At 37.4% G+C, this 25,863-nt stretch overlaps 1 protein-coding gene across 5 annotated transcripts in view; it reads right to left on the bottom strand.

Annotated features, from left to right (window-relative positions):
- LOC145299849 (uncharacterized) overlaps nt 1–25,863 on the bottom strand; it is a 102,779-nt gene that overhangs the window by 52,013 nt on the left and 24,903 nt on the right. For all 5 annotated transcript variants that reach the window (XM_080144449.1, XM_080144442.1, XM_080144465.1 and 2 more), the window contains 2 exons: nt 18,261–18,470; nt 12,442–12,532 (listed from right to left, as the gene is read on the bottom strand). In XM_080144449.1, coding sequence (XP_080000575.1) covers nt 12,442–12,532; nt 18,261–18,470 — 301 coding nt within the window. The remainder of the gene's footprint in view (nt 1–12,441; nt 12,533–18,260; nt 18,471–25,863) is intronic.

Raw genomic sequence — 25,863 nt, 5'->3', positions numbered from 1 at the left:
TATATATATATATATATATATATATAAACGATTTGATTGGGGAATCTTAAGTAGGACTACCCCTAGTGTGTTTATGGTATGATGATGAATGAGAACTCTAGTTACAATTAGCATAGACCAAGCAAAGGTACAGTGACGAGGATGATCATAGACCCCTCCCTCCCCATTTTATTGATTGTTGTGCCTAATTTTTTGTTTATTAATTTTCTTTTGCAGAATAAAAAATATATCACTCAAAACGGCTTGTGCTTCTATTATATGACATAAGATTTTTAATTACCATATATATATATTAATCTACAAACACTTATAAATAGATTTAGGTATTCTTAATTTGCATTTTGAAAAAAAGTTTCTAATAAATTAATATTCTGTAATTTACATTTGTAATTTGCATTGACATATTTTCTTATAGTTGCAATAGTTTCATTAATACAGGGTGACCCAACAAAACGGGCCCCCACTCTAATTAGGCCCCGTTTCTTAGTGTTTTGTCCGAACGAAATTTAACACAGTGTATTCTTTGTCCTAGCTCCCACTGGGGTCTTGGTGTACTCACGGTCGTTGATTCTGCCATGTCCTGTAAAATAAGGGCAATCGGTGAATAAATAATGGAGATATCACGTTTTTTTGGGGGTCATCCTGCAGTAAAATGTCTGATGTTGCTGGGATTTGGTTATATGGAAATATACCTCATCAGCTTATGCTCAAAGCAGTAGGCACACAAAGTTAACTGTTAAAACTGCAGCATGTATACTAACCGACAACATGACAGCTATGGATACCTGCGCCATGATCGGGCTGCTTAGGCATTACTAAGCCATCACAATACACCTGTCCAAAACCTTGACATCTATCTGACTATTATAACCAAACCATCAAATTGGGAAAGTTGTAAATTGCTCTTTCTTAAAGTGACTTTCTAATACGTTTCCAGAAATTATTTGATATAAGTGTAACCTCACTGCTGGTATTAATTTGCATATCCACACCAACATTGTTAATTTTATCTTTCAATGTAATACCTTTTTTCTTTTGTTCAGTTTTCTCTACATTTTTATTTTTGTTTTTTTTTTAATTAAAAGATTTCCATGATATTCTTTTTTTGTATTACAGAGGTGTCACCACTAATCAAGGCCTGAAGGCCACTTGACGATAAGGGTTAATAAGTGTACAGAGGTCATTGATACAACAGTAGTGATATTTAGTGGTGGAAATTGGGTAGGATTTGATTATTTAAGAGGACTGCTGAACAATATTGTAGTCAACTGAAAAGCAGGCCAGTGTAACAGAGTTCTGTGGGTGGGCAGTTCTAGAAAAGAAGGCTTGTTCATGTAATTTGCATTTTAATTTAGGCACAGATAGAGTGTAAGGGAAATTAAAAATGTAGGTAGATGAGTGTTTTTTGTGAAGATTTGGTGGAGTGAGACTGTGAATTGAAGCTCAGAAGAGCACTTACCATAAGAATAATGATAGAGCAGAGACAGGCTCACAACATCTCTTTTGTGAGAAAGAGAAAAGGGCATCACCTACTAGATTTCAAAGCCAGTTTTGAACTCTGTCAGAGCAGGATAGGAACTCCGAGCAGCTCTTGCCCAGATTTGGCAACAATACTTCATTTTAGGACGTATCTGGCTTTTATACAGGTAGAGGATTGCGTTGAGAGTAAGATACATCCTAGAATGGAAGAATGATGCAAGCATTTTTCTAGTGACTTTGGCAACAAATTTAATATAGGTTTTCTCAGGTCAGGAGTGAAGGTCAGACCTAGAAGCTTGGCAAAACAGAGACACAAAAGACAAGAGCCATTTATATCAATTGGGTCCAAGTGGGGATCAGAGTGTTTATGATGAAAAGAGAAGTTTGGTTTTTGATGCATTAAAATTAACCAGCCACCTTTTGTCCCATTGTACCATGTGCTCAAGGTCGGAGGATAGAGACTCAGAGGGATCTTGGTTGTTGTTGGCCTTTGAAATGTTACCATGGATTGTTGTCTGCATATATGTTGGCAAAAGAACTTAGATTATAATTTGGGAGATCATTGATGAAGATAAAGGAGAAAGTTAGGCCACTGATGGATCTTTGAGGCATGGTAATGTTGATACTTTGGGTTTTAGACTTCTACTCATTGACAACTTGTAAAAATCTATTGGAGAGAAAAGATTTGATGGTTGAGAAGACATTTCCAGATTTTCCATAGCTGGAAATCTTATGTAGTAGACCTTTATACAAAACCCTATGAAATGTATTTGATATGCCAAGGGTTGCTTTTGAGAGGAAACCCTTGTCAATAGATTCACTGAGCCTATGTGAAACTACAGTCAGTCATCAGCTGTAGACCTCGCAGGACAGAAACCATATTGCTTGTCACTGAGTGGGTTGGTTTGCTGAGATAGCTGACAATTTCTCTATTAAACACAGATTCAAGCAACTTACTCATAACACACAGAAGATTAATTGGTCTGTATTGAGATGCAAAGATCGATCTTCACTATTTTTAAATACTGGGCAAACTAATGAGGTTTTCCAAGGTGTTGGGAATCATTTCTCTTTCATGCATCGATTGAACAGCTTTACAAGAATTAGTGCCAGTTCTGATTGCAGTTTTTTGAGTACTATAACTGGAATATTGTCAGGACCAGTTGCTTTGCTAGCATCAAGATTCTTGATGAGTGTAGCAACATCACAAACAGGTATTCGGATGTTGCTCAGATTATTTTTGGTTTTGGGAGGAAATTTTTGAGTTAGAGGGCCCTGATTGTATAGGATTGATGCAAAGTTCTTTGCAAAGAGTTTGGCTTTGTCAGATGCCTACAAAATCACATCAGGCCCATTGATGATGGTTGGGATAGAGGACATGCATCTATTTAGGACCTTGTTTATTATTCATCAAAACTCATGGGAACCAATCCTCTGTTCTTCTACTTTGGACTTGATGAGCTGAGCCTATGACTCTCTCGTATTTTCTATAATCATTTTACACTTGTTGCTAGCAGTTCTAAAGGAAACTTTAGTTTCAAAACATCTATTTCATTTCAAGCAATTGAAGTAATGATTTTGTGTGCAATGGTGGCAGTACATTCAGGGGTGTATCAAGGCTGGCTGTTCAGTTTCTGTTGAAATTTCTTAGAGGGTTTATAGATGTCTATGCCAATAGATAACCCATCAGTTAAGTCAGATGCTATATTGAACACATTCTTTTGAAACAGGGTATAGAGATAGTTCCAATATGAACATTTGGAAACCATCCCAATCAGCCATCAAATATTAATACACTGTTTGATGGAGAGGGGTATTAGTTTTGTTATACTTTGTTTTTGTCTTTATTGAGACAATTGAGTGATCAGAAGATTCTAGCAGAGACAGAACTGAGAATGAGCATAGTTCAGGGCATATTGCTAGAAAAAGATCGAGAAGACTTGCAAATTGTCCATCACCATTGGATATCCTAGTGGGTTCATTAACAATCTGTGTTAGGTCATAAGCAAGAGAGAAATCATGACAAAATCTTCTTTCATTTTCTGTTTTGTTTGAGTGGACTAGCCATTCAACATTGTGAACATTGAAACCTTCGCATACATGAATGTTAGCCAAGGGATGAGCAGACAGAGTATGATCAATTTGCTTAGCGATACTTTCAAAGATAGTCACTCCATCATTGTGGCAATAGAGAGTAAATATAAATACTGTACTGTGAGAAAGCGCTACTCTAAAGCACATGTAGCCATGTTTGGTGTCTTCTTTAAGGATGTTCCTGCCACAGGGGAAGGTATCTTTAATGTAGGCACATATTCCATGTCCATGGCGATTTTGAGGGTCGGATTTCGATGTGAAATTAGGATAGCCTTTGATGAAGAAATCAGCTAAAGAAGCAAAATGTTAGTTTCACACAAGAACAACTGAATGTAGGAAGTTATGGTTCTGGGTTATCACTTGATTTCTTTGTTGAACTTTTTCATAGTTAGATTCTTGAGTTTGTGGAAAAGGTCAGCAAAGTTATTAAGAGTAGAAAAGAAGAGAAATAAGGGAGAGAGAGCGAGAGAGAGAGAGAGAGAGAATAGACACGTGAGCATGAAGGAAGGAAAATTTTGTAGACCATTGTAAAAGAAAAGCCATAGCAGTTCCCACTAATATAGCATCAAGAGACCCACCAGAAGCTATTGCAGGGTTCAAGCTCCATTCACCAAATGACAATGCAGCAGTTCCAGTATTTTACACCTGCTGATAGAACAGTCTCCTTGGAAGTTACTCCAAGTTTCAGGTTCCTGACTATCAGGAAAACGTTTATGTCCAGCACCCTTAGTGACATGGTAACAAGAATAGAATTAAAAGATAATTTAGTAATCTCTGCCGACTGAGTATATATTGTTTTGTTTTCAACTTTTTCAACATTTTTCTTTATAAATTTGTGCACTGCTTGAAAAATGGTTCTTTTTAAGCAATTTGTACAAGTTTATCAAATAGCTGGGAATTTTTCCCTTTATTTTGTGTTCTTTTCCACAACATCAGTATTTTAAAAAAATATTTTTTAACATATAATTATTGGCGAATATTTTATTTTTATACTGATTATATTTTTGTATTAATTCTTATATTTGTATGAAGTCAATGCAAGTATTTAAAGACATATTTTCTTATTTGTAGTTGTTCCATTATTTTAATCAGTGTAATGCATTGCATATGTTATGAATATCTAAAAAATAACAAAATGTAAGAAAAATAATAAGAAAAATAAAATTTATGATATAATACAGTTTTATCAGTTTAGTCTATTCTATATAACAAACTGACTTATCATCCTTATTCTCACTTTTGCTATTTCAAATTATAAAATGGCAGATCAATAATAACAATGTTTATTTATAAAAAATAGTTTTAGCTGATCTTCTCGCTTAGTTTTTGTAAGTTTTATTAATTTCAACACGGCACATAATTATGCAATAGTGGCTTTACTTAAAGTGCATTTTTTGATATCCAATTATAATGCACAAATACAGCACATACGAGTATATCTAATTAAGCTTAACTGAATTAAGTTCTCTTGAATTATCTGTTCTTCTTATTCAAGCTTTTCAAATTCACTGATGAGAGAGAGAAAGAGAGAGAGATAGCAGGGGAGATAATTTATTGATTCTATCCTGAAAGCTTGAATATGACAAAATGGACACTTAATAATGTAATTTCAAACCACTTGTGTCTGTCTTCTGTTCACACTCTTGACGCTTGATACAGTGACTGGTTTCTATGACCCATATTTCATGGCCTATTTACATCAAATGAAATCACACATTCCAAAACCTTTCCTTTCATAATGCAATCATTTTTGTCGATAAAAAGTCAATACTGCACTTTATAAAACTTTCATCTTTTATTTATTTATTTATTTTAATTTTTTTTTACACAGGAATCACCACTTATCAAGGTCTGGAGGCCACTTGAGGATAAGGGTCAATGGGAATATATTAATCAGTGTGATTTTAGAGTAGTAAACATAAGTAGTGGAATTTTTGTAAGTTGGATTACTTAAGAGGACGGTTCATCAAGGACTTATTTATGTTGGACTTGAAAACAATCAGATTGTAGTCAGCTTGAAAGCAGGCAAACAGAAGAGAGTTCCATAGGCGTGCAGTTCTAAGGAAAAAGCTTTGTTCATGGAATCTACATTTATGTTTAGCTACAGATAAAGAGTGTGAGAAACTATTGATAGGGTTTTGGCTAGACATGTGTTTTTTGTGAAGTTTGGCGGGGGGGGGGGACCATAGATTGAAGCGCAGACGAGTACCTGCCATGGAAATAACAATAAAGCAGAGATAGGTTTGACGTCTCTTCTGTGGAAAAGAGGTTGCAGGGAAGAGAAAAGTGCATCCTCGACAAAGCCACAAAGTCTATTTTGAATTCTGTCAAGGCAGGACAAGCTGTTTCTAGCAGCTCCAGCCCAGATGTGGAAACAGTACTCCATTGGCTGTACGTAGGTTTTATATAGGTAGAGAATTGCATCAGAAGTGAGATATCTACTGGAGCGGTAGAAGGATCCTACCATTTTTCCAGCGACCTTGGCAATGGATTTGATATAGGTGTTACATTTCAGATCAGGAGTAAAGGTCAAACCCAGAAGCTTGTCAAAACATGAAGCCTCCCCAAAATAAGAGGCATTCATTTCAATTGATGTCTGATGAGGATCAGGGATCAGAGCATTAATGATGTAAAGATAGAAGCTTGGTTTTAGATGCATTAAAAGTAACCAGCCACTACTTTCCCCATTGTACCACATGCTCAAGATCAGAGGAGAGAGAATCAGAGAAAACTTGGTCATTTACAGTCTTTGATGTGCTACCATAGATGGTAGTGTCATTAGCATAAATGTTTACGAATGATTTAAGGATGTGATTTTGAAGATTATTAATGCAAATCAGGAAAAAGTTGGGCCCAAGATGGACCCCTGAGGGACTCCAGCATTAATACTGAGAGCTTCTGATTTCTGCCTATTAACCACTACTCTTATGAACCTATCAGAGAGAAATGATTTAATAATTAAAAAGACATTTCCAGCTATACCATAGCTTGAGATCTTGTGAAGTAGATCTTTATGCCATACCTTATCAAAGGCCTTTGATATGTCAAGAGCAATTGTCCTAGAGAGGAAGCCTCTGTTGAGAGATTCGCTAATCCTATGGAGATATAACTGTAAGCACGTCTGCTGTAGATCTAGCAGAATGGAAACCATATTGCATGTCACTAAGAAGGTTATTTTTGCTGAGATGCTTGACTACTTCTCTATTTAACACAGATTTCAGCAACTTACTCATGCCACACAGGAGACTTATTGGCCTGTACTAAGAGGGATATGAACGATTAACTGAATTCTTAAATACAGGGCATACTGATGAGATTTCTCATGGTGCTGGGAAGCATTTCTCCTTAAGACAAGGTTTAAATAATTTTGTAAGTATGGGCGCTTACACATAGAAAAAAAAAACATAGGTTTCTCATTAGCTAATTTGTTCTCAAAAGAATGAATAAAACTCTGGGTACTAACTAAAATAAATATTGTGATGAAAAGTCATCTCAGAATTTATTATTTTGGTAATATTTATCAAGGAACATATCCTGAATATAAGATATTTATTAAATATTGGGTATATGTAAAGTTTCAAAAATTTAAAACCATCTAAATTTTATAACTGACTAGCGTGGGTACCCGGCGTTGCCCAGGGTTTTGGAGGTGTGTGTGTGTGAGGGGGGGGGGTTAAAGTAAAGAATAAGCGAAGTAATAACATTGTTTAAATATTAAAAAAAAAAACGATGTTAAACTTCTTAAAAAAAATCGGAAAAACCAAAACCAAAAAATAAAAAAAACTGCGAACAAACGTCAAACCGGTTTAAAAAAGAAATTGGAAAAACAAAAAGCGAAAATAAGGGTAAAAACTGAACATGTTCGGAACAGCAAAAACAAAAAAACACAGTGAAAAGCGAAAAAAAAAAAATTGCATAAATAACCCTTCGATTCGGTTAAGTGTATGGTGCCATTCCAGTTTTTTTTAAGCAACTACAAAACGAAATAAAACAGAAATGATGTTTTAAATACTAATTTTATAAAAAAAAGAAATGGAAAGAATCTTTTTTTTTTTTTAGTGTAAAAATGTTTGTGAAAAAATGGTAATTAAGCAACGTAAAAGTAAGCATGGGATAAGAATTAATGTCTGTGGGAATGTCGCTATTGGTTAATTCCGTGGTGCGTTTCACCCAATAGGAAGCATAGAACTGAAAGGCACGGCAAAATTCCATTCCAGGTTTTTTAAGTAACTACGAAGTACAGAAAACTGAATTATAAAATGCTCTGGATGAGCATAAAGTTTTCTTAATCTTGCAGGATTCAGTAGCAAATATGGTTGCTGATGTCAGGGAATGTGGTTTAGAGTCACTATCATGCTTCATACACACATCACAACTCTCAATAAATGACTCATTATTTTCCCAACAAGCTGTGAAAAAAATCATTACAACTAGCAGAAATATAGTCTCTCACTTTAATTAATCATTCTCTATTAGCATTTAACAAATTAACTGAAATACAGGGTCAGCTTAATTTGGAAAAAACATAAACCCATTCAAGATGTGATCACATTGTGAAATTCAACATATTATATGTTACAAAGGAATTTAGAGCAATGTTGATAATAAAATTTTTACCTTTGTTAACTTATCAATGAAGATTCGTTCAAAAAATTGTCCAGTTACTGAAGCCATTTGAAAAAAAATCATCAAAGAAGAAAGTAACAACTTCAACCATATCAATGATAATGTGTACAATTTTAGCTCAGAGGTTATTTCTGTTAAAAGCTATCCAATCTAATTCTGATATTTCTGACTTTAGTAGATTCCTTCTCACCACTGTTGAACAATTCAGTGAATCAATGGAAACAAGATTTTTATCTATATATATAAAAACGAAAATGTATATATGTATGTATGTATGTATGTGTGTATGTTTGTGTATCTGCTAAAACCTTTCGACAGACACAACAAAAATTCACAAACATGGTATCATATTGAAGCTCCATCCTTCGTCTGAAAAATATCGAAAAATTGGCCAAAAACGTTTATTTTTTCATCCTGAAATCGACAATTATCGACAGGGGGGGGTCAACAAAAACGGCCCTCTCGACCGGTTCTACGCATGCGCCAGATGACGTCATGACCTGTTTTACTTTAAATAGTTGAAAAACTGAACAAATTTCAAGTAAGTCGCGTTAGGTCAGTTGATTAGCGCGTTGGTTCATTATCTAAACATTTTGTGTTCCAATCGTGGTGTGAGATGTCTTTTTTTTTTTTTTTCGATTTTTTAAATTTAAATATTGAACCAGTGTTATTTAAGCCATTTTTCATGTAACCTTCGTTTTTCTGTTTTTTTTTTTACTTCGCTTATCCACCCCCGACCACACACCCCAAAACACCCGGCTACCTACCGATTTTTTAAATTTTAATATTGAAACAGACTTATTTAAGCCATTTTTCACGTGTTCGTTTTTCTGTTTTCATTGTTCGTTTGCCTTACGTTAGTTTTTTTTGTGTTTTTTTTCCCCGCTAAAGTTTTAACATTGTTTTCTTTTTTTACTTCGCTTATAACAAACAAACCTGGTCATTGACGTCGTTGTCGTCGTAACGCTCGACAACTTCCGGGCGCGCACCTGTAAATTTGGTTCTTACTTAAATAAATTCAAACATCTTTCACTAACTCATTCTGGCTGGCCGATTTTATTTTCAAACTTCGCCTCAGGGCTTCGGGTTCGATCCTACCCCCCCTCCCCCGGTTTCTTTTTTATTTAACACCACACACACCAACAAACACCAGGGCAATGCTGGGTACCCCCGCTAGTCTATAATATAAATCTCACCTTTAAATGTTTAAATGTATGTGTGTCTGCCTAAAACTTTCGACAGAGGTGACAGATTTTCACGAGATCAGTATCGTTTTGAAGTTCGACCCTTCAGATGACAAATATCGAAAAATTGGCTAAAAACATTAATTCCTTCACCTTCAACTAGGCACTTTTCTACAAGGAGGGGTCGCTTTTTCGCTGATATCTTCGAAAGTCATCTCCTATTCCAATTGACTAGCCTTAATTTAAACGTTCGCCATTTCTGGTTTGCCGATGGACGAAACGACAAAGGTGTCACAGTTTTTTACACATTCTTTTTCCTCCTTTGTGGTACAGGTTTGAGCCTGCCTGCCTACTACCATTTTTTTTTTTTTTTGCTCAACACACACCTCCAAACACCTGGGCAATGCCGGGAACGCAGACTAGTCTTATCTAAATGGTAAAATCTTGTGGTTGTTTATTTTCCTAGACCCAACATTCAAACTTAAATTTCAAAAGAATGACATGAAAAACACCATTAAGAATTAGATTCTATATTTACTTTCTGTTTATGACAATGAAGCTATCTCAGAATACACATCTTCAAGTCCTGTTGAGGGTCCAGAAGTGTTGTATTGTGTTTTGTATGGATACGAAACGTCCCAATAGCACTCTTCCTGACAAAGCGCTAGCTCTGTATACTACTCCAGTCGTGTCCGCCATGTTACTTCATAGTGTTGATGTCGGACCCGACATATCGTTCTTTTGTGCTAATAAAAACTTTAGTTACAGAGTATTCAGTATTTGTTTTACTTACAACAATTTTATTAGCACAAAAGGAACGAATCAAAAAAAAAAAAAAGTAAAAGATTTTAAAATGGATCGTGCCCTGAGGCCTTCTCGATTGGACGTAAACCCTAATTCATCTAATGCCGAGTACTGGCTTGCGACGTTCAAATATTTTTTAGCAGCACTATCCCAGGAAAATCTCAACAAGTTGTCAGTTCTGATAAATTTTATTTCACTGGATATTTTTAAATACGTCAGCGATTGCGGAAATTATGAAGAAGCCTGTCTCAAACTGGAGGAACTTTTTATCAAACCAAAAAACAAGATATACGCACAGCATCTACTTGCCACGAGGCGTCAGCAACCGGGAGAAAGTCTGGATGAGTATCTTCGGGCATTATGAGTCCTTAGCAAGGACTGCAATTTTGGGGATGTCAGCGCGGCGATATATGCTAATGAATCGATTCGGGATGCTTTTGTTACTAGAATTCAGTCCCATACCATTTGCCAGCTCGATCTGGACACTATGTTTGACCAGGCCTGAGTGCTGGACAATGCAACGAGGAATATGGAATTGTATTCACCAGCACGATACCGGGAACCAACTGCTGCAGCCCTCGGGAAGGAAGAGACATTGGACTTGGATTTTAATCAAATAAACCTAAATGCTGCTAAATCAGAAATTAAATGTTGGAACTGTGGGAATTATAAACACCCAAAATCATGATGTCCAGCGAAATTGAGTGTTTGCCATCGATGTAAACGGATCGGGCATTTTGCAAAATGCTGCAAATCAAATAATACTACTCAATCAACTTCTGCCTCGGTCCATTATTCAACCTTAGCCTCTATAAGTTCGAGTTCAGCAGTTCCATCATCCCTACAAAGATCCACTGTAGAAATCCACATTTTGGGTCAGCCATTAAGAGCACTAATGAACAGTGGTAGCTCTGACAGCTTTATTCATACCAAAGTAGCTGAGGATCTGGATTTAAAAATAACAGATTCAGACTTGAGAGTTTCGATAGCATCGTCTGACCTCTCATCCAAAGTGGTAGGTGCTTGTTTTCCTAACATACTTTTTAACAAACGTATGTATGCCAACCAGAAACTGTCAGTTTTAAATAACCTTTGTGTGATTTGATTCTCGGACTGGATTTTCAAAGTCAACATGAAAGTGTTACCTTCAAGTACGGTGGGAGTTCAACTCCTATTGAGATTTGTGGACTCGCTGTGGCTTCGATGGAACTGCCTGAACTTTTTGCTAATATAAATAAGAACTGCAAACCGGTTGCCACCAAGTCTAGACATTATAGCTCAAGTGATAGCAAGTTCATTGACTCAGAGGTTAAGCACCTTTTAAAAGAGGGGATCATCAAAACCTCAAACTCCCCCTGGAGGGCACAAGTGGTCGTGGTTAAATCTGATAATCAGAAAAAGAGAATAGTCATTGATTATTCTGAGACTGTGAAAAAGTACACAAGCCTTGATGCTTACCCCCTGCCCCGGCTGGATAACGTAATGAATAAGGTTGCTCAGTATAATGTATTCAGCACAATCGACCTGAAAAAATCTATGAAAAAGAATGATAACTATCATTGTGTGAACAAAAGGAATCTGTTTATTTCTTGAATCTTTTATAAACTGTAGGGAAAATCATAGTTTACCTGACTAGCGGAGGTGTTGTGTTCATTCGCTTAAGGAAAATATAATAAAAAAAAAGAAAGCTAAAATGGCGACATCGCTTTTTTATTTAATGATTATGTGTGAGTAATGCAAACTCTATGCAAATTAGATTATGCAAGATGCATAAAAGAAGTGATAAAAGAAAAGACCAGCGAGTTGAAAGACAGCATGTTATGTGAACGGACATGTATATTATCAGGATTATTGAAGCCGACTCCAAAGATTTTAGGCGGGACAGAACACAACTTTTAAACTCCACTGAAATCAATTTTCAAACTAAATAATGATTGTGTGAGGATTTGCTGTGATGTACACTGTTGCTTTTATGTTCAATTCCACTCAAATTCTACTGTTACCTCTCTAACGAATATTACTCAAGAGAAAAGATAATGGGACCTTGACTTTTGTATGTAATTTTTCAATATTTTACCAATTAATATTTATTACATAGTATAAAAATTGCTCATTTGTAAAGGAAATATTTAAAAAATAATCTTTCATTCATTGAGAATGAATTCAACAAACATTTAAGTAATATCCAAAATGAAATTTTAAAGAAAATAAAAAAAAAAACTGAAAGATGTTAAAAATGTTAAATAAAACTTACTCATAATTTTGAGTTCCACTTCCATGTTTTTTATTTTGTTGAAAAGTGCCTTTGTATGTATAACGATCCTTTTCTTTTAAGATACCATACCCTATAAAATATATTTCCACGTTGAATTTAAAGATATAAAGTAAACTTACATAACTAGATGTGTTGATCAAACTTGATGAATATATTCTGTTACTTAAACATTTTTATTAAATAAAATCAATGAATGTATACAATTTTTGATTCTTGCTGATAATACAATTCAAACAATTATTTGCGATAAAAATTCAATTTTAACTTAAGTATACTTATGAACTTATAATGAACAAAATACTTTGTGCATGCCAAAATACAGAGGTCTAAACCTTACCTGCTGATGTCTGTATATATGGTTATTTAGCGAGGTCTGTTCGTCGCGGTGAATACTCAGATAGCATGTGTTGTTTGCCTTTTTTACATCAACGGGTTTTATGCTCTTTGTGTGAATCAATATGTAAATTAGCTTAACTCGCGCTCGATCTTGCAGGGAGATCTCTTCTCTGCTACAGTTATTTTGGACAGCTTTCACCTTCTGCTGGCCACTCAACTGACTGTCGATTTTACTCCAGAGTGTTGTGGTTGATCTATGTTTCATTAATGCAAAAATGTCGCATTAAACCAATAACAATCATTGTTCTTTTTGATTGACTGTGAGCAAATGCAGTACTCATTTTGTACATAGTTTTCTCATATTCATTCATGCAAAATAGTCATCTGCTACCTTCTTATATCGTCAAATGCTCTGCCATCTTACAAATCTTTAATTTAATAGCAAAAACGAGTTTGTGAGTATTTTTATGTTTTCCAAGACGACTACTAAATTTGAATGACCTAAGTGTTCAGCATTATTTGTGCCTACATGATTGCATTTAAAGTTAGCATATGTTGCGAGGCCGAATGTTGGTGGCAATCGACCCTACAACTAAAAGACGACACAGGCAAGAAGAAGACGAAAAACGACAATGGCAAAGAAGAGATAAGAAACGCAGTGGATACTGTCTACTGCTGGTAATTAAGTGCATCGATGGTGGATGGTCACTGGAGCTGCTACTGGATTCAGCCATTGTCGGGGAGGTAGTTAAAACGGGTCTGCGTGGGCATGACTGCTGCTGCTGCTGCTGAGTTGGGTTGGAACGCTGATGGTATCAACCTTGCTGTGCAGCAATCTAGCCGTGACTGACTGTTTGTTGAAAAAAACACTGTATTTATACTCGTCCGATGTACGTAGTTGTAGACATTAATGCTTTGCAGCATTTGTTGTCGTTTTTCATTCATGATTTGTGTCTTTAAAGTGCTGTAGGGAGTAATCTGTTTGAGGTTTATATTCATATGCCATATCAAATTGAAGCTGGGAAAGTTGTGAATATTATTCTAGTGGGAATTGTACTATTCAGAGTTCCACAGGATAATTATTCATGTCGAAGTGCTTGTCAAAAGAGCCATTGGCTGTGGTTTTTATGCTTTTGAATGGGGATCCTTTTTTGATGAGTGGTTTCTTTTGGAGGAAACCATGACACATCCAACCATTTTCTTTTTTATATCACATTTAGAAAGAAAATGCGTGAAGTTAAATGAGATGTTTAAAATTATGCACATGTTTTCAGTTCTAAATTTTTTACATTCGTTTTTTACAAAATTCTCTTTGATTCTGCTTTATTACTTCATGATTTACAACATTTTGTCAAACAAACTTTTATTAATCATTAAATTTATTGTTCAAACATTGTAAACTGCTGATTAAAATCAATTATCCATCTAGTTTGCTTGTTGGCAGAGTTTGAATAAAAATATTCAGAAATATGAGATTTTCTCCAACAAAAAACTGAGACAATATTTTTATTTAAAATAATATTATGCAGATAGTCAACTGATTTCAGATTACAAGTCAGCATAGAATGAATATCAATGAAAATTATTACATTTTTAAATTGAAACTTTTTCTACTGAGAAATTGTGATTTACTTTTCCTTCATAATTCTGAAACAGTAAACAAAGCAAGAAATAACAACAGATTCACAATTTTTATGGGTTGCATTAAGTATGCTTTCTATTTTTCTGTATTTTGAGGAAAAGATAGTTTTAGTATTTCTTACAACTTTTCTTCATCTTTACCAGCCAACATATAGAACGGAATTTAAACTGAAGAAGAAAAAATGAGGTTGTGGCGGCGACTGGATGTTACATGATAAGGGCTGTCCCCTTTTCATGTAAGTATAAAAATGGAAAATTTAGTTTAAAATGAAAATGAAATAGCAATAGACAAATTCGAACCTCGTAATTTAGTTTAGAAATAGATTACATGTGAGAATTTAAAAATGTAAAACAAACATTTGTTTAGAATATAGATAAATATTTCAAGGAAAGAATGTGAACTCTCAAGTTTGTTATGAAATTTTAAATTGAAAGAATGCAGCTTATAAGATAATGTTTTTAACATATTAAATATAGGTTAAAATTCCTTTTGTAGAAATAGGAAAAGTTTTGGACACGTATGTCCAGGACACGTGAAAGAAGGCACATGTTTTAACATGTGTATGACGTCACGGAAAATAGAAAGTTCTAGGAATAGAGAAAAAACTTTAGAGTTTGTCAGTCAGTAAAGAAACTCGGAGAGAGACAGTCAGCCGTCTAGGAGCGAGACGTCACTTCAAGGAAAAATGTGAGACTTTGAATTCTTGGTGCTGGAAACACGGCCGTGTGACGAAATAAACCATCAAGTGTTTTGGTAAAGCTCGTCTTGTGTCTTATGATTCTTACAGAAAGGTAAAGTGGAATTGTATTATATATTTGTGTTATATGTCTTTACATACACGTCTCAACATCATCATGTCCGAACTGTCTGAACACTATCCCTTCACTCCAAGAGCTTTCTTCTTCTTCCATTCAACACAATTAAGGAATGAACTTTTAATATATAAGAATAATAACATGAACAATCTCTCTAAGTCTCTCGTACAACAACTTATACAACTTCTCTCTCTCTCTCTGAGTCTTACAACATCCTTCACTGTAATAAGACTGTTTCTAAGACTCTCTCAATGAAACCCCTATATAACATGGAGAGCTGTTTTTATTACAATATTTTGATTAGTTTTGATAACTGCTTTTAGGACAGATTCTTTTGTAATATTTATCAGTTTCACAATGCAGCGACAGATGTCGCATGAAAGTGTGTATGTGCACTTAGTGAACCCTGCTCATAGAAGAGGTACTGCTAGAGAAATGGATGATACATGTTCCTATAACTGGACTGCCAAATCTGCAATTTAAGATATCATCAAAGATAAACAAATTCTAACCAGAATTCATGCCATTATATCAAACCAGAGGAAGAATTAGTTGCAGCAGTTGTATAACTACCAACGAAATCTTACCTAGTATGTTGACTAGTAATAGTATTATAAGCTATCAATACTCTGATCCAAACAACAGGAAAATTGCTGCAATAAATGCAACCATCTTCCAGTCAGTTCTTCACTTAACATGCCACTTGAGTTCGAACCTGGTTAACTGATTCTGAACAAGATGATGTAGCTCAAGGACTTGGGTGTTGTGACTAATTCCTCTTTAACTTCTACTGCCCAATGCATTCAGGTGGCAAATAAGATCTACTGCTTATTTGCCACTATAACAAGTGAAATATTCCTACAGCTGTATGTATCTCTATGGTGATCCAGTCTGGAATGTAGTATCCAAATTTTATCTCCACATATTTGGGATATCCAGCACCTGGAATGCATTCTGAAACATGCAGCACTGATGATTTACAGGTTCCATACAAAGTCTGCCAAACAATAATTTGAAGCTCCCAATCTGTATTCGCTGGAACATATCTGTCTGCATGGCTATTTCATTCTTGCCTTTAACATCATGTGTGGCAACTACAGTCAATGCGATAACCTCTTCTTTAGACCAGCTTCACATTGAGGGCTTTGTGGGAACTCAAAGAAGTTTCACCTAAGACGATTCTAACTTAATCATTTGGTTTCATTTTTGGTTAGGGTGGCTGCATTATGGAACAAGCTGCTATAAGTCATGGTCAGCCTGCAGACATCCAAACACTTAAGTGTTTGGATGTCTGCAGGCTGACCATGACTTATAGCAGCTTGTTCCACAATGCAGCAACTCTAACCAAAATGAAACCTGGACATGTCATAGCCACTGATTTTTGGATGATTACTCCTTTACTTGAGTAAGAGAAGATTGAAAGAGAATGCGATTCTGACATGAATTAAAAATCTTCAACATGAATTAAAAATCTTCTTTTTGAGGTGTTTTTTTTTTTTTACTTCAATGCCAATTCATAGTTTCCAAGTACCCAGCAAATAATGTACAATAGACACTGCCATCTTATTAGAAGAAAGACAGCATTCTCTATCTGTTTACACTCTGTGGAACTGCCTACAAGAAGAGATAGTATCATATCCAGGTTTTAAATCACCTTCAACAAATATTCATAGATATACACATTTTCCAACTGACCTTTTACATGGCTTACTGCACTTTGCTATTTTTTGCCAATAAATTTGATTTGATTTGATTTCACAAAAGACTTAATATCAGCATGGAGAGGGAAACAGTGACCCAACATAGAAGACACATGTGAAGATGTTCTGAAAGATAGGCCATGTGGTATCTGAATATATGGAAAACAGAAGCGGATGAGACACTGGCACCAGTCTCTCTGATTAATTTAACAAAGGTGTTCTCATAATGATGCTAATGAAATCTGGATAATCTCTGTTTCTTGGAATTAAAACTATTATGCAGTAGCTGAAATCAACAGAAGCTGAACAGTTGATGATAAAATTCTTTATTGTAATCATCTAGTAACCATCACTTGGACAACAAAGAACTTAAATCTCCTAGAAGCTGATATCTTGACCATGGACATAAGACTGGACATTATCAAGATGCTGAGTGGAGTTAAACAAAGGCAGATATGGAATGAGAAGCTAAAGAGGAGAAAAATGAAAGTGCAATAGTCAGCAGGAATAAATGCTCACTGCACAACAATATAGAATTATAATTGCCAAGTCAGCAATTCATAGGAGATGCTCTATTTTGATCAGGCACTGGAACACCATCTTACTAGAAACTTACTATGAAACTGCAAACAAACAGTGAAAAGGGCAATAAAAACTTGCTGACCATTTAAGCTGATACCAACCAGCAAGAAACCAGTATGTTGTTTTAAAACTCAACTCAGAAAGAAATTTATTTCTATTTTCCTAAATAATTCTGCCAATTAATTTTTTATGCACAACAATTTTTGTCTTTTTCCATTGTTACAAAATATCTATGGCACTTTGATTTCTTTGGACCTTCAAAGTAATGCTTCACTATGATATATATAAGTAATACAGTTTTTAACCACAAATAAGTAAATCTAAAAGTTCAAAACTTTAAACTCACAAAATACAATATCTACATTCTTTTAAAATGCCAAAATATTTATCTAAGAATCCTGCAATTCTTACTTTCAAGAAGATTATGTTTATATAATCAATTTTTTTACATGAAGCAGATGTCGATTTACATGATTAAAATCAAATAATAATAAATCTGTGAGTTGATTGTAACTAGTGAAAGTAATATTTTAATAAACTGAAAACAGTACATTTTAGTATTTTGAGTTTCCATGTATGAAATAAAATATGATGAACATTATGTTCAGATAGGTTTTAGTAAGTGTGTATTAATTTGGAAAGAGTGATTCAGAAATGTCACACATAGATAACTTTAGATGTTTTAAATGACTACCAGAAATGTTATGAATCAGTAAAATTTACCTTCTCTTTTATTATGGTCCCATGTACCATCATAGACTGAACCATTTTTATATTTCATAATTCCTTTACCGTGTAGTTCTCCTTTATGGAATGTGCCCGTGTACTTGCTCCCATTCAGCGCAAAGTATCGCATTCCATTTCCTTCTATTTCTCCATTATTGAATTCACCATAATAATAGCTGCCATCTTTCATCAAGAATTTTCCAATACCTGCAAATAAGAATAACTTGATAAGGACGATGATGACTTACAAGAAAACTAGTATGACTGAAACAGATTTGACAAGGAGAGTGATGACTTACAAAAGAAATCTAGTATTATTAAAACAACAGATGTAATAAAACAGTAATGCCTTAGAAGGAAACCTATATGATTAAAACAGATTTACATGAACTCATTCTAATTTTAGATTAAAGATTAAGAAAAATTGTAAGAGAAAAAGGGAAGTATAAGCTGTTCATATGAGAAATATATTTGATCTAAATGTTACATAAATCACAAAATCTTTAATTTTTAAAAATACAAATATTTTTTCATTGAAATGCTTACCAACACCAATCCACATTTACCTTCTGAATCAGTAATATTTAAGATACAAAACAAATATATACATAATATGCTAGAAATAACAACATTTCTCTGAGTAAAAAGCAAGACATAATTTTTTTCCTTTCAAAGTAGGACAGATGATCTTAGTATAATAAGGGAATGTTCATATTCAATTCAATCATAAATTAACTAACCCAGCCATGTGCAAGTGTGACGTTTTCACTTGTGCAAAACCTTGGTATAGCTAGTACCGAAAGAGTTACCCCTTAGGTTATGATATTTGCTATAAAATCACAAGGCCTTAATTGCGCTGGCAATTAGGTATGCTAGTGCATATCGAGATCAATATGTGAGTTTGTTAGCAACGATATGACACCCGAATGAATAATTATTTTTACTTGTTAGAAAATATGTTAACTAAAAGAATAATTGTTGACAGTCTATTATTCAGTGGAATTTGGTTAAACTAAAATAAAAGTAAAATATTGCTTTCAACTTCAAAAGAGCTCTTAAGTTAACAATGAATTGATAATTTGAGCAGAGGATTAGGGTTTTACGAATTGGGTATTTTGTTAATAAAAGAGAAATTGTTTAAGATTATTCTCAAAGAGAAAACTATATTATTTCTTATCAAAGAAAAATCTGTTTTTGAAGAATTTAGACACATACATTAATTGGGACATGACCACATTCGTACCTCTGCATAAATAAACATCGCAGAGCATGTTTGAGCAGAGAAGAATGAAAAAAGACAGAAGTGAGTAGATAAGAAAAGAAGAAGAGAGAGAGTTCAGTTGAAATCAGATAGCACGCTCAATGCCATACCTAAAACTTGTCTCGGAATGAGCTCTTAAAAATCCCTAAAATACTTACTGAAGAAAGGCTGAATTTGGAACTCCCCTGATGAAAACCACTCAAACTGCTCGAAATAATAAAAGACCAATCTGACTATCGAAAGAGAAAGCTAAAAAAGAAAAAAATTAAAATAAAAAGAGCAGCGTCTAACCCCTTTGAAGCCTACTAGTTAACGAGTTCATAATATATTGTTTCCTAGTTGATATTATTTTATGTGTTTTTTTAATGTCAGTTCTATTTTGATAAAGTGTCACCGCATGCACGGCTGACATAATTTTCAATACAACCATTTTTACGGAAACAAACTTGAGTGTGTTATTCCTTTTCTCTTTATTGATATGCTTATAACTTTCTTGCTTGATGTCAGCAGAACAACGTATCAATCTGTATTAGAGAAACTTCTGATAACAACTACTGACCTAAATAATAAAAAAAAAAATCATCTCTTGTACAATTGTAAAGAAAGACTTTAGTTTATGATACCAAATCCACTGGGTCTGCATAAACTAGATGACTGATCAATTGCACACGGAGATGTGAACACTTAGATGTCATTACTGTACAGTTTGCGTTAAGCAAGCTGGTTTCCCAATCCGACAGCGTGTCGCCGTCGATGAGTGTAAACATATAATGGCGATTCCTCTCTTCTTTTATAAGGGGGATAACTCCACTTATGCCAAGTCTGAGAGAAAGGGCGATAACTCCTTTCTGGCCTCTACATGCCCCTCCCCCTCGTGACCACAAAAGCAAGTTGTTGTGGTCATCCTTTATGTGGAGAAATACCCGTGCGACTTCCCCCGCATTTGCGGCGACAAACCCCTTGGGGCTCTCGTCTTCCGACTTGATGGTTCCCTTAATGGAGGAGGACTGTATTTTTGGGTATCTCCTCCCGTGGTATCTTCCACTTCCATTTCTTCCTCATGCTCGCTTGGGGATTCCGTGTCGGCGTGTTGTTCCACCTCCATTGCCTCCTCCGGAGGTTGTTCCTGTGGCGTCTCCACATTTATAGGTGGGTTCGGGATTTCTTGTCTGATGTTACGAGGGTCATCCACTACCGGGTGTATTCTACGGAGAAACCGACGGTTGCGCAATGTCACTCGATTGCTTCCATTGACCCGGACTTGGTACTGTCGTTACCCCTGGGTCTCCACGATTCTCCCTGTCTTTGTCCATCGACGTGGGTGGTTCCCGTCCTGGTTCTGGATCTGGACGTAATCTCCTACCTGGAGTTCCCGGAGTGGGCGACTATGTTGGTTGTAATACTGCTCGTTCCTCATATGTCTTTTGGCCATTGCTACTTCCCTTAGTTTGCCTATTTCTGTCCACTGTTTTCGAACCTGGTATTTGTCCCGCAGGACAGGAAGGTGGTCTTTAATGACCCGACCATACAGCATCATGGCCGGGGACATGTCCAGATCCTGGACAGGCGTGTTCCTATGGGTCAGTAGTGCTCGGGCTGCCTGATCATGGCACAGGCGTCCATAACTGTCCGTATTGTCCGCCAGTATACGTCTCGCGGTTTTGACGGCTAACTCTGCGCGGCCATTGCCTTGGGCATAATGCGCTGATGAGGTACGTTTTCGTATGCCCCAATTCCTCAAAAAGGAGTCGTATTCCTGGGATTCAAATGGTGGTCCACCATCCGACGAAATCTCTTCCGGTACGCCGTAGGTACAGAACCAAGTCCTCAAGGTATCGCACACCGTCTTGGCTCTTCCCGACGTCATTAGGGCCACTTCAACCCATCCCGTATACCTGTCTGCGTATACCATAAAGTGTCTACCCTGCATCTGGACGAAGTCAACCACCACTTGTTGGAATGGAAATTCCGTGTCTGCTGGGGACATCAAGGGTTCCCTGGGCTGAGACGGTGCGATTTCATTGCACGTGCGGCACTGGGCTCTTGTTTGCCTGATGTTAGCATCCAACCCTGGCAAGAATAGTCGTTGTCTCGCATTCGCCAGCATTCCGTTCACACCCTGATGAGCGGAATGAAGAGATTCCAATATCTCTGCGCGGAGTTGTCGAGGTATTAGGATTTTGTTCCCCTTGATGATCACTCCTTCCAGGCAATATAATTCCTCACGCATAGGCCAGAAGACTCGAACTACGGTTGGGATATTGTTACGTGACTGGGGGAAGCCATTTTGAATCAGCTCTTTCAAAGTCCTGCATTCTTCGTCCGTGGCTGCCGCAGCCACAATCCTTCCCCATGTGATGGCTCTTAACGTAGTATCATTCTCGTACATCGATGTTAGGGAGGCTTTGACTGCGGTGTCAATGGATTGGTCCTGGTCTCTTGGTGGGGTGCTCGCCGGGTACCGAGATGCACAGTCAGGGGCCAAGTTGAGTTTCCCCGGTCGATGTTTTATCTTGAATTTATACATGAGTGACTTTTCCTTGAAGTTTAACAGGCGTGGGTTTTTTATGTTCTCCAGGGCTCGGTCCGAAAATATCTTTACGAGCGGTAAGTGATCCACTGTAATCACCAAGTCTGGGCATCCGAGTATGAACATGCGGCATGATTCCAACCCATAGATCAGAGCCAAGGCTTCACCTTCCACTGGTGCATATCGTGATTCCGCATCGTTGGTAAAACGGGATCCCGCCAGGATGAGTTTCCAATGGCCATCCCCACAACTCATGTTTAATTCCCCCTCACATCTGCAATGCTTTTGAAACAGAAAATACGATATCCCTGTTTTGCTGTAGTCTGTCGCGAGTCCTGTTGCTCTGTTCATTTCGAACGTTTGGATGCCTTTTTCAATTCTTTCCACTATTATTTTTTTCGACTCTTGGAATACCTGTTCCAGTGTCTCATCCCAATAAAATTTCCTGTCCTTTGTTTTCAGCAACTCTCGGAATGGGGCCATAACTTCGGCTTGTGAGAATGCATAGGAGACTTGGTTTACGAGTCCGAACCAGGACCTAACCCCAGTAATATTTGTCGGGGTGGGGAAGCTCAGGATGGCTTCAGTCATTCTTCTTGTGGGTTTGACCCCATTCGCTGTTACTTGAAACCCTGCGAACTCCACTTCCATGTCAGCAAAGTGAAACTTGTCTGGGTTAAACACAATCCCTCTATCGGCGCAGTGGTTTATATATTCAATTGTGTGCCAGAATGAGGATTCCATTGAGTTGTCCCACAGGAGACTGTCATCTATACACCGAGTTTTTCGAGCCATGTCCATGGTGATATCGTCAAACCGACGGGTGTAGCCATCTCCTGATCCATGGAATCCTTGAGGGGCTCGACAGTACCTGTATCGACCCCATTCAGTGATGAACGTGGTGGCGTTTCGTGCAGCTGGAGACAGCGGTAAACTGTGGTAACCGTTCCACGCATCGAGTACAGTCTTCCTGGTATGTGCAGGTATTACCGAGACCTGATTGAATGGGGACGAAGTGTGGTGCGTCTCCCTCATGGTCGCCTCGTTCAACTTTTGTAAGTCCACCGTCCGCCTTGGGGATCCATCCTTTTTTGGTGTGACCACCATTCTCGAGCACCAAGTAGTTGGTGTGCCTACCGGTACGGGTTCGATTATCCCCAGTGCCACGTCACGGTCTATATCTTGTTTCACCTTTTCCTTCCAATGATGGGGGACAGGTATTGGTGTGTGGATTGCCATCGGTGTCGCATCTGGGAGGAATTTTATTTCTAAGGGTTTACCCTTCATTACTTGGAAGTGGTTGTGTGGACAGGTATTGAATGCGCTGGCCTTGAAATGTTCCTTTAGCCATTGCTCCAATTTTTCTCTGTTAATGTCGGTTGGCTCCAATGGGATTGGCTGCTGGTTTCTTCGGAGCCGGTGTTCTGCGCGGACACCTGCAAGGGGCCGTCTCTTCTGTTTCCGCTGAGCTGCTTTGCGATAATGATGTAGGAAAATTGGATGGCAATAATTTCAGCTCCTTAAGTGCTGTCTGTGGATAAGTTAGAGCCCGGATGTGTTGTCCAGACACATACACTGCCTGTCGTGTTTCTCCTTGATCCCTCCTTAATATGTAAAAACAGGACCCACTTGATGTGTTACTGGCTATTTGTTATACCCCTTATCCGATGGGTAGTTGGAACCAAGTACCCCTTTGGGTACCCGAGGAGTCCTTGAATCTCGGGGCCAACAGAGCAAGTTTGGGCTCCTGTGTCCGCGAAGGCTTGGATGGCGTGGGTGCTCACTTTCATCGGCTTCTTTGGCACCCTACCAAAAGTCGCATGGCACTTGTTCATAACAGTTACCTCTGCTGTAACTGAGGGGGGCGGTTCTGGGGGCGCCCACCTGGAACTGTTTCCCATTCCACTCAAGGTGAGGAATGTTTGCCGGTTGTCTCTCATTGTGTCTGTGAGTAGGGGTTTTATCCCGTGGTGCAAAACATGAACGACTCCCCGCTTTTTATAGCCTCCGTTTTGGATCTATTAATTTTCCGGCACACCTTTTTAATGTGCCCTACTATTCCACAAAAGTGGCACTTGAGTCCCACTGCTGGGCAATCCTTTCCGGGTTCATCGATCCACCTCAGTGTGATGTGTTTCCGCAAGTGTTGCAAGGTTTGGTGTCCCGTGGGGTTCGACAGGGCCTTTGCCTCATGCATTTGTTGTACTTGATTCGACTTTTGTACCCCAGATATCGTGAGAGGTTGTGTGGTATCGGAAAAGTGTGGAGTTGCTTCATCTGTTGCCTCCAGGCAAACCAACCGTGAAAACTTTAGATCCAAGGTAGGAAGTGTAGCTGCCTCTGCCAGTACCCTTCTCTGGTGTTCGATATTTCTTAACCCTGGCCATCATTTGCCCGGCAACCATATCGTCTGAGTAATTAACCTGCTGCCGGCAGTGGGTTCGTTCGGACACTGAATACTAAATTCACAAAATTTCGCCTGGCCACGTAACCTCGATAAAAAATGGGTCACTGAACTCACCCTCATTTTGCTTCATGGAGTGAAACGTTTGTCGGTGGACTTCCTGTGTAAGCCTCGAACGGCCACCAGTCGTATTGGCAAAGAAGAACTCTTCTGCCGCATTGTTGAGTCGTTCTGGTCCAACGAGCTCAACAGTACCTGTTCGTTTCCGGTGTGCATGCTTCTCGCAGTTCGTTTCGAATTACAGCTGGATTTTCGAGTCTGCACATCTCCTTGTACCGTGACCAGGTGTCTAAAAAGAGTGCCCATTTCGCTATCTGTTGAGTCCAGACCTATAGAAGGTCGCTGCATTCTTTTTGTTTGCGACGTGTTTCGCTCGTCCATGTAAGATGTCCTTCCGTAATTCGATGTTTTCTTTTTGTAACCTCGACTAGTTGAACGTAATAAGAGAACGTTTTCTTGTTCCATAGTGGTAACGATATTTTTAGTCCCATTGCTGCGATATAAGTATTTCACGTTTTAAAGTGACAATATGTTCGTAGCGCCATGTACAGTTTGCGTTAAGCAAGCTGGTTTCCCAATCCGACAGCGTGTCGCCGTCGATGAGTGTAAACACATAATGGCGATTTCCTCTCTTCTTTTATAAGGGGGATAACTCCACTTATGCCAAGTCTGGAGAGAAAGGGCGATAACTCCTTTCTGGCCTCTACAATTACCAAAAGATTAGGATGGAGAGAACTACAAAATTCATTAATATTCAGTTGACCGCTTGAAACCATTGGAACAATAGAGAGGAAACAAATTTATGGACCATCAATATTGGCAGCTTATGCAAAAGTGAATTGAACTGCAAAAGAAAAACATTGCACTCCAAAAGAAAGGATTTTATAACCAGCAGAATAAAGTCTTATGTAAAAAGAACAGATGCATATGACTGGATGCAACAAACTGTGATCAGGTGATTTTTATAAATACATGGACCTATTATAATCAGATACCATATTTTTCTATCTTCTCTTAAGACATGCTAAAATTATGCTGGATGGATAATGCACATGGAATGAAGATACTGTAGCAGCCGAAACTCGCTACAATCAAAGGCAGGAGCTAATTCTCGTGGCTCGAGATTTGAAATCCATTTTCTGAAACACTTATTCCTCTTAGTCCCTGGTTTCAGTTGGCAGCAGACTTAGCCCTCGGGCTTTGGCCTCAGGCAAAATGTGAGTACAACAATCATAACATGGCAACCTTCTAACTGCAATGCTTTTCTGCATGTGGTGCCCAAACAAACATTTTTTGCCATGCTAAAAGAACAGACACACACACCCACAACAACACGTAGGTGCAC

This window comes from Euprymna scolopes, chromosome 1 (genome assembly GCF_053919585.1).
Source record: "Euprymna scolopes isolate OS-2025 chromosome 1, ASM5391958v1, whole genome shotgun sequence".
NCBI classification, from domain to species: domain Eukaryota; kingdom Metazoa; phylum Mollusca; class Cephalopoda; order Sepiida; family Sepiolidae; genus Euprymna; species Euprymna scolopes.
The sequence above is the reverse complement of the archived record's forward strand: the minus strand, read 5'-3'. Positions and strand labels throughout refer to the sequence as shown.